The sequence below is a fragment of the Giraffa tippelskirchi genome, chromosome 1 (assembly GCF_054371585.1).
Source record: "Giraffa tippelskirchi isolate mGirTip1 chromosome 1, T2T-mGirTip1v1.2.pri, whole genome shotgun sequence".
Classification (NCBI taxonomy): Eukaryota; Metazoa; Chordata; class Mammalia; order Artiodactyla; family Giraffidae; genus Giraffa; species Giraffa tippelskirchi.
In genome coordinates this window covers 119223964-119240387 of record NC_137275.1, presented here as the reverse complement: position 1 = coordinate 119240387, position 16424 = coordinate 119223964, and the positions used below count along the sequence as shown (strand labels likewise).

Below are 16424 nucleotides of genomic sequence, written 5' to 3'. Positions count from 1 at the left end.
TAATATAGTTTAAAATTTCCCCAAGATTTACACTTATTCTTGCTGCAACTAAAGTAGTATTATATTTCCAAGAGAGTAATGCATTTATGAACAACTTTATCTAGACAACTTTGTAGCTAAAGTTTCTTAAATATAGTCACAATAACTCTATACTCTGAATTATTGTTAATTATTGATTCAGTACCTTCAATTATTATTAATTACATTTTTTAATTTATTTTGACTTAGTAGCTGTGAATGCAAAGACTTTGGGGGAACGGCAAACTAAAAAAAAAAAAAGAAAACCTAAATATTTAAACTCATTACATTAAAAGATTTAAGTAAACAATATTTTCTTATTTCTCCTTCCCTCCTTTTTAAAATGCATGGAAATGTTTTATATCAACATTTTATTTTTAAAATATGAAAATGCAAGGTATGTCCTAAGTTGTTTTTTGGAAAATATTATGTCCTTAAATTATTTCCATTGTAATTTTAATTACATCCAATTAACTGACATTTATTTTCCAGTGTTTATTGTTAAAGTTTAAGGAGTTATACAGAAACAAATTATGAGACATATTCTAATCAACATAAAAATATATTTGTAGAAAAAAATGAAGTGACATATTATATATATGCAAGTTATATCTATATTATATCATCATATATATCAACATAGAAGTATACATCTTGAAAGAAGAAAGAGAAATGAGTTGGATTGCATCACAATTTAGTACCCAATTGTAAACATGTCTTTTCTGTATTTATTTTCCCCCAGGAGAGTTGATTTCTGGGTTGCTATGCAGTCTTCCTTGAACTCATCAACTCAATGTAATCTTTGTATTTTCCCTAGGGCTCAGGAGGAGTGAAAGCTTATCAGAAAAGCAGGTGAAAGAAGCAAAATCTAAATGCAAAAGCATTGCACTCCTTCTGACAGATGCCCCCAACCCCAACTCCAAGGGGGTGTTGATGTTTAAGAAGCGTCGTCGGAGGGCCAGGAAATACACCCTAGTCAGCTACGGGACTGGTGAACTTGAGCGAGAGGCAGAGGAGGAGGAGGAAGACGGCGACAAAGAGGATCCATGTGAAGTAGCATTTCTGGGTACAAGCGAATCGGAGGTGGATGAAGAGTTGTTGTCTGACGCTGAAGACAACACACAGGTTGTGAACTTTGACTGGGATTCTGGTCTAGTGGACATTGAAAAGAAACTGAACAGAGAGGGCAAGATGGAGATGCTGCCAGACACCACAGGCAAGGGGGCCCTCATGTTTGCCAAGAGGAGGGAGAGGATGGATCAGATCACAGCCCAGAAGGAGGAGGAGAGGGCGAGTGGAGTGCCCAGCAGAGAACCAGATGCTGCCCAGACAGATGGCCCAAGAACCGTGACGTCTTACCAAAGGAAGGAGGAAGAATCGATGAGAGTGCAGAGCTCAGTGAGCAAAAGCTACATTGAGGTGAGCCACGGTCTCGGCCATGTGCCCCAGCAGAATGGCTTCACTGGGGTGTCCGAGACAGCAGAAGCTCAGAGGATGATCCCTGTGAACAGAACAGCCAAGCCCTTCCCAGGGTCTGGGAACCAGCCGGCAACCCCCTTCTCTCCAAGCCGAAACGTGACAAGTCCCATCGCTGACTTTCCTGCGCCTCCACCTTACTCTGCAGTCACACCTCCACCTGAAACCTTCTCCAGAGCAGTGTCAAGTCCAACAGCTGGCCCAGCACCGCCCCCTCCGTGGCCCCAGCCTGCCCCATGGTCCCAGCCGGCCTTTTACGATTCATCTGAACGAATAGCTTCCCGGGATGAAAGGATTGCAGTGCCAGCAAAAAGAACGGGGATATTGCAGGAGGCCAAAAGGAGAAGCACGACAAAACCCATGTTCACTTTTAAAGAGCCCAAAGTCAGCCCCAATCCTGAACTCTTGTCACTTCTTCAAAATTCTGAGGGCAAAAAGGGCCCTGGAGCGGGAGCAGATTCCGGACCTGAAGAAGACTACCTCAGTTTAGGAGCAGAGGCTTGTAACTTCTTGCAAGGCTCCTCCGCAAAACAGAAGACCCCACCTCCTGTTGCTCCAAAGCCTGCTGTCAAGTCCTCATCCTCCCAGCCAGTAACTCCGGTTTCTCCAGTCTGGTCGCCAGGAGTGGCTCCAACGCAACCTCCTGCCTTCCCCACATCCAACGCGTCACGTGGCACCATGGTCTCCTCCATCAAAATCGCGCAGCCTTCTTATGCTCCCGCCCGGCCTGCAAGTGCTCTGAACCTGGCTAGTCCTTTCAAAGGCCCCCAGGCAGCAGTAGCCAGCCGGAACTATACCCCCAAACCAGCAGCTCCCACACCGACAGTGAACACTGCTCATTCTGGTGCGGTGGGACTATCCAATGAGCTTCCAGGAATGAGTGGGAAAGGAGCGCAGCTCTTTGCTAAGAGGCAGTCAAGGATGGAGAAGTATGTGGTAGATTCGGACACCGTGCAGGCCCACGCCGCGCGGGCTCAGTCTCCCACCCCGTCTCTCCCGGCTGGTTGGAAGTACTCCTCCAATGTCCGAGCACCTCCGCCTGTGGCCTACAACCCTATCCACTCCCCCTCCTACCCACCGGCTGCTGTCAAGTCTCAGCCATCAGGCCTACAGGCCTCCAAGACAAGCAAGAAAAAGGGCAAGAAACCCCTCAATGCTTTGGATGTCATGAAGCACCAACCCTATCAGCTTAACGCATCCTTGTTTACTTTCCAACCTCCAGGTGCGAAGGACGGCCTCCCTGCAAAGCCATTGGTTAAGGTCAGTTCAGTGCCAGCTGCGAAGCAAGCTCTTCCTCCTCGGCCAGTGAACGCTGGCTCACCCACTAATGTGCAGGCCTCCTCTGTGTACTCCGTGCCAGCCTATACCTCTCCGCCCTCCTTCTTTGCTGAGGCCACCTCACCGGTCAGCGCTTCCCCAGTGCCCGTGGCCATCCCCACCTCTCCAAAGCAGGAATCAGCCTCAACATCTTACTTTGTGGCACCAAGGCCAAAGTTCTCAGCAAAGAAGAGCGGTGTCACAGTTCAGGTGTGGAAACCATCTGTGGTGGAAGAGTAATCTTGTAGCCGAAGCTGAGTGTCCACTTTGCTTGAAACAAATTGTTTGCGGTGTTAACTTGAGTCCCCAAGAATGCCTAGCAAGTCCTCAACTTACTTAATTTCAGATGTCACCTCCCAATCTGGGTCCAAGAAGCAGAATATTTTTAATGAGTCAGAAATCTAACTCAGATTGACTTAAAACATACTTATCTTCTTTGCACACTTAAAAATATCTGGGAGCACCCCCAAATAGACATGGGCCATTGTATTAAGTAAGCAGGATACTTAGGATTTATGCATTTAGCCACAAGACAGTGATCAGTGTTATCAACATTAGGACACAGTCTTTATGTAACAGAACAACTGTGTTCCTACAGTGAAAAGGGTCGATTGTAGTGAAAATATAACATGTATTGACTGACATATCCTTTCTAAGTAGTGCTTTATCTCTATTACTTATATTAAGGGATAAGAAATTTATTGAGGACAGGGATCAGCTCTGGTCTGTCAACCTCAGCCACCTGTTTGATGTCACAGAGAACTTGGGGATTGTTGGAATGTACATAGTTTAGTAAGGTGGATAAGAAAGAGGGGATAATAGTACTTATTATCTACCAGGCTCCTTGCCAGATGTTTTATATATATTATCTCATTTCAAAGACTTCTTTAAAGTAAACTGAATGGGCAAGAAGGTTAATTATTCTTAGAGGTTGATTCCCATCCTCCCTCCCCAATTACTTAAGAAACTAAATGAGTACCTCTCCAATTGCCCATGAAAGCATAAGTTTGTTTTCCTCAGCTGAGGCAAGCGGTAGAGTACATTCTAAAGGAGGAACATATAAAAAGGTGAGTAGGCTGCAGATAAAGGCACACGTGTGACCATTGTTTTCCTTTTGGAAATCATGTGATTGGGAGATTACTGACTCTGGGTTACTGAAGGGCTACTGACTCTGGGGGCTGATTGTGAAGCACAAGGAACCCCATGTGTGTGGAGGCCGTAGGGTGAGAACACACAGTTATTAGCATCATTTCTGAGTGACCGCACGGATTTTTTTCTTCTGTTTATTTTGCTTTCTAACCACTGCCTCTCCCACTGTTCCTTGCAATTCTATTCTTGCATCTTCATTTTATTATTTATATTTGATGGACCAGGAGGATTAAGGCAAGGTTACCTTGTAAATTTGGATTGGTCACACACCATGTCATCATCCAGCTGGCTCTGAAGTCCATAATGTTACTGACAGTAAACCTGAAGACCTTTCTCATATCTATTTTAAGTCCAAGTCTGACCAACCATGGAAACTATTCAACATGAATTAATGTAGAGAACCACAAAGCATTTTTTGACAACTCCAAGGAAAACCAACTTTTCAATAGAAGAGATATGTCTAGAGACTTCTCATAAAAGCTTGCCTGGTGTGGGGGTACATGGTACCATGTTAATTCTCTGCAAATATCTGTATTCCTGTTCTTTTTCTGCTGTCACTGTCAATCTGCTATATTTTCACTATCCTATTAAAATATTACTATCTTCTTTATCTGTTCAATGTATTTTAAAAAAAATCCCTGTATGAGCTGTTCTAAGTCATTTTTTCTGATGTTTCTCTTATATCACTCTCCAAATATCTGACTTTCTTTTTTGTGAACACTTCCACTTCTCTGTATATTGCAAAACTGCAAGCCATAGGTATTTCTATGATACAACACAGATGAGAATTAAGTTAGCTACAGAACAATGGGGCTTATTCTTTGCTTTTTCTCTGGAAAATCTTCTATTGGCTTTGATGGCAATTTACCTAGAGGTTAGAACCACAGGATGTAGCTTGGTCTCTTATTTGCCTTTTTGGGAAATCAATTAGGAAGCTTCATACAGGATAAAGGAAAAAGCAGTCTATCCATTATATAATACTATTGTTTGTACTACTTGTTCCCTGCAAAGGAAGTCTGTTGAATGCTGTGCATTTTGCATTCTTTTCTAATAGAACAACCAAAAAAGGCATCTTGAGGTGAAGCAGGAAAGGAGATCATTTTTATAACTTTGCATTCTTAACATAGCATTTAAAGAACGGCATGAATTAGGGAGAAGACAGTGGAACACAAGGTAGTCAATTTGAGTTCTCTGGTTCAAAAGTATCCTAGAATGGTAATGATCCACAAGTATTCCCAGTTGTCCAATGGTTTGTGGTATGTAGGAATGAGGAGTGTTGGGGTCTGTTTCCTGTAGGACAGGTGGCCATCTGAGCAGAGCCACTATTTGGAGTTGATGACTAAAGACACAACTAACACTGCTGGGACTGCCATGGGGCTCCCAAAAAGCTTCTAAGGAGCATGGCAGGTATGCAGTCAAAGCATCCACAACTTTGACTGGGAGCGGGTAGCGTAGCTCTCATCTGGAAACATACAGTCCCAAATTATGGAAAAAGCAGAGAATCTTCCAGAATTGTATCCACAGCAGAGTCTAATTTCATCCTGAGAGATGAGGGCATGGAAGGGAGAAGGACTAAGCCAACTCCCTGGAGGAGAAGAGATTTCTTTGTCTCTTTTCCCCAGCCAGGGAGCCCCTGGGAACTTGCATGCAGAATAACTCTCAGGTTGGAGTTCTGGAAATGATGTCAGTGTGGCAGGTGGGAGACTTAGGACTCATGACCTCAGCTTCCCTCCCACTGGACACCCTTTGAATTGTTGGTTTTTTTTGGTAGCAGATGTTTCAGTTGGTTAGTTGACTGGTTTGAGGGTATGAGGAGGCAGTTTTTGTTTGGTTTTTAGGATCTTGCCTTTATCCTTGTCCTTTGTTAGCTTAATTTCTGTGCAGAACACCTGTGAAGTCAAGTTTTCATCACCAACACAATGGCAATGATCATTTACTGAGTGCTTGTGTTATGTTAGGTGCCTTATGTACATTACCCCAAGAATCCACTGCATGGTTTACAGGCACTGGAATATAAAATAAATGTAATGACAGTCACTGACTTCCTACAAGATCTTATGCAAATTTCTTTCCACCAGTCTCCCCTTAATATTGTCTCAAACCTTTCTTCCTGGAATGTTGTACCATACTGAGTACAGCACACAAGACTAGATATTCTATGAAGAAAGGTGCTTTGTAAATTTAAGTACACATATTCCCCTCAGTCCTATAGGAGGGCAGATTGAATCACAGAACTCTTAAGATTGGGGATCTGACCATTGCTACTTTGATCTTAGAACAGTTACAGTTTTATTTCTAATATTTCAGTAATAAACACATTCTTCTTTGAGAGAAGAAAATCACACTGTTTATGCATTTTGAATATTCATTGATAGTATAAAGCATACATTTTTAGGAATATGTTTTATAAGACACATTGGGGCTGTCATTTTGAAGCATGTAAAAGTTTGTACTTCAAAATATATCTAGTATGATTTTTAATGATAACATGTATCTTATTTAATCTTCACAAGAAGCAACTCATCTTAACTATAGGAAAATTGATCTGAGTTACAGTAGTTCTTGAGACTAAGCCAGGGTTCTTTAACTCTTCTAGATAGTGCTGACTCCTTTCAGAAAGTGGGTTTCATAGGGCTACTGAATATTATCACACAGCTGAATTCTAGCCTGGCAGCAAGAGTCACATCTGAGATGTCAAGAACAAATGATCTGTGTTTAAAGGGAATGGACTAACTTATGTGGGACCACTGTTTTGTTTAGTTACTAGCTTAAAAAAAACTTTGAAGGCCATTTTCCACTGACAGGCTTATCAAACACTCTGACTGCAGCACTTTCACAGAAGTCTCTTGAGAACACAAGAAGACACACGGCTGTTAGTGTCTGAGTTTGGATTTAATCTTCCAAACAAAAGTCCCTTGCTGTGTATCATTTAATCCAGTTATAAATTCGAGAGCCTGCAAGCGCCCATATTCTACGGGCAAGTTCCTGAAATCTATTGCTATTTTATGAGTCACCACTGGCTGAGCAGGAAGGGTATTTGAAGTTATGGTCATCAAAAAGAAGTGATTGTTTTCTAAAAAGCTAAATGCTTAAAATGCTTCCAGAGGGAAGCAGTGGGCTGTGTTCTCATTCCCTCTTACAATCAGAGTTGTTGAGTTTGTTTTAAAAATTGTTAAAAGTTCATAAGAAAAATATGTAAATTCTGAGAACCAACATCATATTCCCAGAAGCACTGACCCTTGCTGGTCTCAAGTCCCCTTATCACTGGACTCTGAGGGACATAAAGACTCATGTAACATTTTGGTGCCACTGAATTTGTCAACAAGTATTCTGGGAAAAAGCAGAATTGAATTCTTCTGTAGACTTCCCACCAGGATTGGCCAAAGGCCATAAAACAAGCTAGTAAATTCCCACAGGACCCAAACACCATGCAAAATTGCTAAAAGAGGCTAGTCTGAGTTAGAAAAGAAAAAGGAAAAAATTACAGACCATCCTGTGGGACATTGGGCCAATAACAGCCAAAAGCTCCCAAGTCAGATTATCTTTTCCTTGATGTTATCAGGTACAGCCAGTTTCTTAAATTAAAAAAAAAAGAAAAAAAGAATGTTTCCATGGTATGTATATTTTTATACTGAATTACCATTTGGCACTTGGAAATCATAGACCTTACTAATCAGAAGCAACTGAATGAAGAGGAATCTAATTTATAAATATCAAATCCTGTCAGATATTTCTCAGATTCCTGATTTTATCAGAGCTATGCCAGCTAATAAAGTATTTCTTAAGTATAAAAAGTTAGACTTCTACAGGATCCTATAGTTTAAATAGTTGTTATTGATATACAGAATTTCATAAATTTTCATTTTTTTGGTTCTAAATGTAAAGTTCCTCATGTTTACCTCTGTTTATACCTCATTCTTGATGTGTTTATCTAAATTATGTGTGCTTTATGACTTATGAAATACATTCAGGGTCCCTAATAAAAGTAATTATAAGGACCTACTTTCCAGACTACACTTCTTCCTCTGTGCTGTGCTGTGCTTAGTTGCTCAATTATGTCCAACTCTTTGCAACCCCATGGACTGTAGCCCGCCAGGCTCCTCTGTCCATAGGGATTCTTCAGGCAAGAATAGTGGAGTGGGTTGCCATGCCTTCCTCCAGCGGATCTTCCCAACCCAGGGATCAAACTCAGGTTTTCCACATTCCAGGCGGATTCTTTACAGTCTAAGCTACCAGGGAAGCCCTTCTTCCTCTGGTAATAGTAATATTTAAAATAATAACATTCCAATATACCATGGAGGAATCCTGCCTTCATAGCCCCTACTTCTTGAGCTTCTTGATAACTACTATTAGTTGTTCATGGAATATAAACACAGATCACAATTAGCTCTAAGTTGAAAAGAAATGCACATTTTGGGACTAAATTAAGACAATTTTTCTTCTTGGGACTAAGTGTCAAAAAAACAATAAGTATTTTAAATTGTTCTTCAGGAGACATTTTAGAAGTCAGCGAGAGTCTTTGATATCTTTATCTTTGATAGTGGAATAATCTGTTCTCAAGACCATACAAAGACCCTGAATCAAGATTACAGTTCAAGTACAGATGACATGGGTGGGGATGGAAGCTGTAACAGTCATTCACACAATCTCATAAGATCTAAGGAAAAGATAGGGTGAGGGGTTGATGTACTAAGTTTCTACTAAAAGCCAGGAATGGTGTTAAATATTTTATGTAAATTATAATATCTAATATTAACTGAGCACAAACTTTGGGCCCTGAATCATGCCAAGAATCTTCACAGATTCTCTCTTTTATAAACAAAATGGAGATATAATTGACATATAACATTATATTAATATTAGTTTCAGGTGTACAATATAATAATTTGATATTAGTACATATCACAAATTGATCATCACAGTTAAGCCCAGCTGTAACATCCATCATCACACCTAGTTACAAATTTCTTTTTCTTATGATAAGAACTTTTAAAATCTACTCTCTTAGCAACTTTCAAATATACAGTACAGTATTCTTAACTATGGGCTTCCCTGTGGGTGGCTCAGATGGTAAAGAATATGCCTGCAATGTGACAGATCCAGGTTCAATCCCTGGGTTGGGAAGATCCCCCGGAGAAGGAAATGACAACTCACTCCAGTATTCTTGCCTGGAGAATTCCATGGATAGAGGAGCCTGGTAGGTTACAGTCCATGTAGTCACAATAAGTCAGACATGACAGCAACTAACTTTTTCACTTTTTTTTTCATTGTAATTGCAGTCACCATGCTACACAATATCCCCAGGACTTATTTATTTTGTAACTGGTAGTTTGTACCTTTAACCACCTTCACCCATTTTGCCCACCCACACCTCCACCCCTCTGGCAACCACCACAGATTATCTTTTATAATCAGCAGTGCTTATGAGATAGGTATCACCATAATCCTCAGTTTATAGATTATAGATGGGATTCTGAGGCACTAACAGGCTGAATATCTTGCCCAAGATCACACAGCGTTAAGTAGTGGACCCTGGCTTTCATGTGGACCTACACCCTTAGCCAATGACATTGTGATTTAATTTACTCCTCAGAATTACCCTGAAAGTGAAGACACTATTATTTCCATTTCGTAGGTGAGGTATCTGAAGCTCAGAGAGGCTAACCAACTTGTCTGGCAATCATTAAGCTTACAAGTAGTGGGCTAGGGTTGGAACTACATACTTATCTGACATCCAAGCCCAGGCTCTCCCTTCAGTACAACATGGTTTCCATAGTCTCATTAGACGACCCTGGAATCCCACTCTCTGAGACCTGTTAATTGTATCTTCACCAAACTATCCACTAACAGCCTACTCTGTATGTGCTTAATGGATGGCTTTTACTATGTTGAGTGACATTAGAAAGTACCCCACTACTTTCATAAGATTGCTTATAAAATCAGACACTATAACAATATGTTGGTAGTGAAAACCAGTCTAAAAAAAAGCCTCTGTTTTATAAGTGGAAATAGATTTGACAGTGATTTTGTATTTTTGAATCCCCAAAATTCTTTCACTTTTCTTTCAGGATGAAAAGGTGGTATTCATGGGCTGAGGGTAGTGAGGAATGTCATTAAAAACAAAACAAAAGAAAACAAAATCAAAGGCTCTACATAAAAGGAAGTGTTGCTCTTGGCTTCATGCCTTTCCCACTAAAAGTAATTCAGGGAACTTTCTTATCATAATGAATCAGCACCCAGCTCGGCCTGCTACTAAACCAATAAGAACTTGAGATATTTCAACGAGGATAATTCTAAACAGAATAATGCTGACAGAGTCACAAGTTTTCAGTGTTTCAAATATATCTAAAAATGTAGTCATCAGTGGAATCTTGGAGTTCCACGAAGTCTCTTTTGGCTGAACTCACATGCATTCACCCTGGGAATGGATGAGGCAGCAAACCTTTCTTGCCACAACATCCTCAATGGAAGTTTTCTCAAAAGGTTATTTCTGTCAAAAAGTTCCCAGAAAAGGCAGTTTAATACCTTATATTTTTCCAGTAGTTCTTTGTTTTTTTAGCTTTGGGTTTTTGTTTGTCTTTGTTTTAAACTATGTCTCCTGTCATTTTGAAAACATCTCCTAAAGAACTAGTGTAAATTTCAAGGAGAAAAGATGTGAACTTCTAAGTTAATCATAAAAAAAAAACAAAACCCTCATGTATTTTGGAGAGTGTCACTGCCTTAATGGAAAATTGTAGAGCCATTAATAAAGTGATAATTTTGAGGGCTTACTATATGCTAGGTGCCATTCTAAATACTTAACAAATGTTAGCTTTCTCAGTCATCACAAAATGACTAGCATATGAAGAAAGTACCATTATCATTCTATTTTACAGATGAGAAAATACAGTAAAGATAAGGAACTTGTCTAAAGTGATGGGCCTGACTCAAGACCCAATAGACTCCAGAACCATTCTCTAATCAAATCACATGGATACATTACAACCCTTGATCACAAAAAGACAAGGGTCACTATATATAAAAGAAGTTGCCCATCAGAGGCAATAAACTAAACCTATCTCAGGAATAACTCAAAACCTTCTAAATCAAAGAAATGTTGAAAAAGCTTCATAGAATTTGGTAGCCCCAAATGATAGACACTTTTGAACAGGTACAAGGGGAAAACTATGATTTTTATTTTCATCAGCCTGTTTGCTTATAACTCAAAAATGCTGGGGGAAGCTTAATATTTTGCTTGTTACCATATTTTGCTTGTTCAGTTCAGTTTAGTCGCTCAATCTTCTCCGACTCTTTGCAACCCCATGAACCGCAGCACACCAGGCCTCCCTGTCCATCACCAACTCTTGGAGTTTACCCAAACTCATGTCCATTGAGTCGGTGATGCCATCCAACCATCTCATCCTCTATTGTCCCCTTCTCCTCCTGCCCTCAATCTTTTCCAGCATCAGGTCTTTGCAAATGAGTCAGCTCTTCGCATCAGGTGGCCAAACTTTTGGAATTTCAGCTCTAACATCAGTCTTTCCAATGAACTCCCAGGACTGATCTCCTTTAGGATGAAATGGTTGGATCTCCTTGCAGTTCAAGGGACTCTCAAGAGTCTTCTCCAAACCACAATTCAAAAGCATCAATTCTTCAGCGCTCAGCTTTCTTTATAGTCCAACTCTCACATCCATACATGACCACTGGAAGAACCATAGCCTTGACTAGATGAACCTTTGCTGACAAAGTAATGTCCCTGCTTTTTAATATGCTGTCTAGGTTGGTCATAACTTTCCTTCCAAGGAGTAAGCGTCTTTTAATTTCATGGCTGCAATCACCATCTGCAGTGATTTTGGAGCCCCCAAAAATAAAGTCTGCCACTGTTTCCACTGTTTCCCCATCTATTTGCCATGAAGCAATGGGACCAGATGCCATGATCTTAGTTTTCTGAATGTTGAGCTTTAAGCCAACTTTTTCACTCTCCTCTTTCACTTTCATCAAGAGGCTCTTTAGTTCTTCTTCACTTTCTGCCATAAGGGTGGTGCCATCTGCATATCTGAGGTTATTGATATTTCTCCCAGCAATCTTGATTCCAGCTTGTGCTTCTTCCAGCCCAGCGTTTCTCATGATGAACTCTGCATATAAGTTAAATAAGCAGGGTGACAATATACATCCTTCACGTTCTCCTTTTCCTATTTGGAACCAGTCTGTTGTTCCATGTCCAGTTCTAACTATTGCTTCCTGACCTTCATACAGGTTTCTTAAGAGGCAGGTCAGGTGGTCTGGTGTTCCCATCTCTTTCAGAATTTTCCACAGTTTATTGTGATCCACACAGTCAAAGGCTTTGGCATAGTCAATAAAGCAGAAATAGATGTGTTTCTGGAACTCTCTTGCTTTTTCGATGATCCATCGGATGTTGGCAATTTGATCTCTGGTTCCTCTGCCTTTTCTAATACCAGCTTGAACATCTGGAAGTTCGCAGTTCACATATTCCTGAAGCCTGGCTTGGAGAATTTTGAGCATTACTTTACTAGTGTATGAGTGCAACTGTGCAGTAGTTTGAGCATTCTTTGGCATTGCCTTTCTCTGGGATTGGAATGAAAACTGACCTTTTCCAGTCCTGTGGCCACTGCTGGGCTTTCCAGATTTGCTGGCATATTGAGTGTAGCACTTTCACAGCATCATCTTTTAGGATTTGAAATAGCTCAACTGGAATTCCATCACCTCTACTAGCTTTGTTTGTATTGAGGCTTCCTAAGGCCCACTTGACTTCACATTCCAGGATGTCTGGCTGTAGGTGAGTGATCACACCATCGTCATTATCTGGGTCATGATCTTTTTGTACAGCTCTTCTGTGTATTCTTGCCATCTCTTCTTAATATCTTCTGCTTCTGTTAGATCCATACCATTTCTATCCTTTATGAGCCCATCTTTGCATGAAATGTTCCCTTAGTATCTCTAATTTTCTTGAAGAGGTCTCTAGTCTTTCCCATTCTATGGTTTTCCTCTACTTCTTTGCATTGATCGCTGAGGAAGGCTTTCTTATCTCTCCTTGCTATTCTTTGGAACTCTGCATTCAGATGCTTATATCTTTCCTTTTTTCCTTTGCTTTTCACTTCTCTTCTTTTCACAGCTATTTGTAAGGCCTTCTCAGACAGCCATTTTGGTTTTTTGCATTTCTTTTTCTTGGGGATGGTCTTGATCCCTGTCTCCTGTACAATGTCATGAACCTCCATCCATAGTTCATCAGGCACTAGGTCTATCAGATCTAGTCCCTTAATTCTATATCTCACTTCCACTGTATAATCATAAGGATTTGATTTAGGTCATACCTGAATGGTCTAGTGGTTTTCCCCACTTTCTTCAATTTAAGTCTGAATTTGGCAATAAGGAGCTCATGATCTGAGCCACAATCAGCTCCCAGTTTTTGCTGACTGTATAGAGCTTCTTCATCTTTGGCTGCAAAGAATAAAATCAATCTGATTTCGGTGTTGACCATCTGGTGATGTCCATGTGTAGAGTCTTCTCTTGTGTTGTTGGAAGAGGGTGTTTGCTATGACCATCGATGCATTAGACCAAATTCCTCGAACACTCACTTCCAGCCATCATATATTACTGTGTTAGTTGCTCGGACGTGTCCAACTCTTTGTGACCCCACGGACTATAGCCCACCAGGCTCCTCTGTCCAGGGAATTCTCCAGGAAAGAATATTGGAGTGGGTTGCCACTCTCTTCTCCAGGGGATCTTCCTGACCCAGGGATTGAACCCACGTCTTCTGCATTGCAAGCAGATTCATAACCATCTGAGCCACCAAGGAAGCCCAGCTATGCTAGTTTATAGCCCAGCTATGCTAGGTAAATTAAGGGAAAAAAGAATAGTGATGAGAAATTCCTCATTTTTAGTAATAATAATGCAGAAAAATTGTTTCTGCAAATATTTAAATTAAAATAATATATAAAAGCCATAACTTGACTTAGGGGAAGCAAAAGATAACCATTTCTTAAGTGAAATTCACCTTTGATTAGGTGAGCTGCTGCTGCTGCTAAGCTGCTTCAGTCATGTCCGACTCTGTGTGACCCCACAGACGGCAGCCCGCGAGGCTCTGCCGTCCCTGGGATTCTCCAGGCAAGAACATTGAAGTGGGTTGCCATTTTCTTCTCCAATGCATGAAAGTGAAAAGTGAAAGTGAAGTCACTCAGCGACCCCATGGACTGCAGCCTACCAGGCTCCTCCATCCATGGGATTTTCTGGAGTGGGTTGCCATTGCCTTCTCCGATGATTAGGTGAGACATACACATAAACACCAAGCAAACAGAGGCAACCTTTTGTAGCGGGTAAGCATGTGGTAAGCCAAAATGCCTGCAGCTGAATTCCAGGAATTGCTAGTTGGGAGACATTAAGCTAATGATAATGATTTAGTGTGTCTGTGTCTCAGTACCCTCTGCTGTGATATGGAGAGAAGCATAGGTGTATCTCACAAGTTGTGATGATGAGTCAAACCAGGATGTCTGATGTGTATAAAACAGGGCCTGGCACACAGAAAGCATTCAACATATGTTAGCTATTAATATTCTTGTAAAGGGCACTTGATTAACAATAGCTACTATTTCAGAAACTTCCAAGGAGGAAAACACACACGATAATTAGACATTTGTTTTCTCTGTTCATATGAATCCCATTTTAAGGAATCTAAAAGAACAAAAATAGAAAAAACCATGTCTGCATGAATCTCATATGGACATGAAGAATAATCTATCCCCAGGAGTCTTTTACTGGGAGATCTTTGTTTCTTCTCTACTGTTTTCTTCTTACCTAAGCTTTATATTTCTATGTTCCTCTGTAGTCAGCCTATTGGTCAACTTTTTCTTTTTTGTCTTCATCTATTGTACTAGAAATGCTGTAGTCATGTACAAAGATGAGACCAGGATTCAAAAACACTGGTATAATATATATAGTTTTTAAAAAAGAAACAATTTCAGCTTTGAGACTCTACTATAAAGGGACTGTGTTCAGTTCAAAGTACCAATATTAAAGAAAACAGGTGTGGTGTACATGACAATATAGAGAGAATTCTTATGGGGAAATGCTTGTAAATGAAATATATTCTCAAAATAGGATAGCTGGTATCCTCAGCAAGGTTCTAGGAGGATGTGAAAGTGAAAGTTGTTCAGTCGTGTCTGACTCTTTGTGACCCCATGGACTATACATGGAATTCTCCAGGCCAAAATACTGGAGTGGGTAACTGTTCGCTTCTCCAGGGGATCTTCCCAACCCAGGGATCGAACCCAGGTCTCCTGCATTGCAGGTGGATTCTTTAGCACAAGGGAAGCCCATCTAGGAGGATAGTTGAAGCTCAGTTAGGTCTACCACATATAAAGTGGCACCCCAATCCCCGAAGCCACCCCAGTTCAGGCCTGCAACAGTTGGGGCTCTGACAGAATCTGCCTGCCTCCGAAGGTGCAGCAGACAGCTGTTCTTATCCCTCCTCCCCAACACTGTCCCAGGACAAAGGGTCAGCAACATGGCCTCTTTAGAGTAATTGATCCCCTTGCCTGAGAAGCATGATCAGTTTCCAAAACTGGAAAGAGTAAAACCTCTATCTGAACAGAGCAAACTCCCAGCTCACAGGGCAAGGGATGAAAAACAGTTCTTAGAAGCTGAGTGACTGATACGGGGAGGAACCTAAAATTCCAGCTGCCTTTAAAACCCAGGGAATTTTTGTGGGTTTTCTGTTACTTCTAGAATTCTTCTGAGTCAGAACAAGAAGTTGGGACTGATGTAGAAGAGAGAAAGATCACAAGATGATATTCTGAAAACTTTATCTGAATCTAAAATATCTTTTGTTTCAAATACAGTTAAATTGACTTAGTTTAGTTTTCCTTTTGTGCCATTTTATTACACTTTTTCTTAAAAAGTGAAAAATAACGAGGTCTCTTCCTTGCATTTTTTTTTTGTGCTAGCATATCTCAGATTGATAAAGAAGTATTCATAAAACTATCCTCAAGAGCTAAAAAATCACTATGGAGTAGGTTGGACTGATATAAACAAAATGCTAATTTAAAGTATATCAACCCTTAGCTGGAAGTTTGTTTTTTAATCATATTCAGAGTTTACTGATTGGCCCACTGGACTACTTGTTAGTGCTTATCAGATGGTGCCAGTTATAATTCTTCATAGAAACTCAATATGGGCTAAATATATTTTAAATTCTACAACATTATGAGATATCCAGAAAAATGTCACAATTCACTTCAGGTGGTATTACTGAAATTGAGAGCAAAGCAAAATATATCTTGTAGAACTTTTCATTTTACTGTTACACTTCAATTCACCAGTTACTATTTCCTTTATATACAATGTTTTAGTGTTTGCAAACTATTGCCTTCACAGTATCCTAACATACAGTTTCCAACTTTTGTTCCAAGGGGAAAATAAAGATTCCCCTTGCTGCATGGAAATTCTGATTTAGTAGCCCCTAGGTGGGG

General features: G+C 40.4%; 1 protein-coding gene across 2 annotated transcripts in view; it reads left to right on the top strand.

Annotated features, from left to right (window-relative positions):
• SYNPO2 (synaptopodin 2) overlaps positions 1–16424 on the top strand; it is a 196172-nt gene that overhangs the window by 159978 nt on the left and 19770 nt on the right. The window contains exons 4-5 of one of the 2 annotated variants that reach the window (XM_081493156.1): positions 836–3021; positions 4972–4974. In XM_081493156.1, coding sequence (XP_081349282.1) covers positions 836–3021; positions 4972–4974 — 2189 coding nt within the window. The remainder of the gene's footprint in view (positions 1–835; positions 3022–4971; positions 4975–16424) is intronic. The other variant, XM_081493147.1, reaches the window with a different exon arrangement.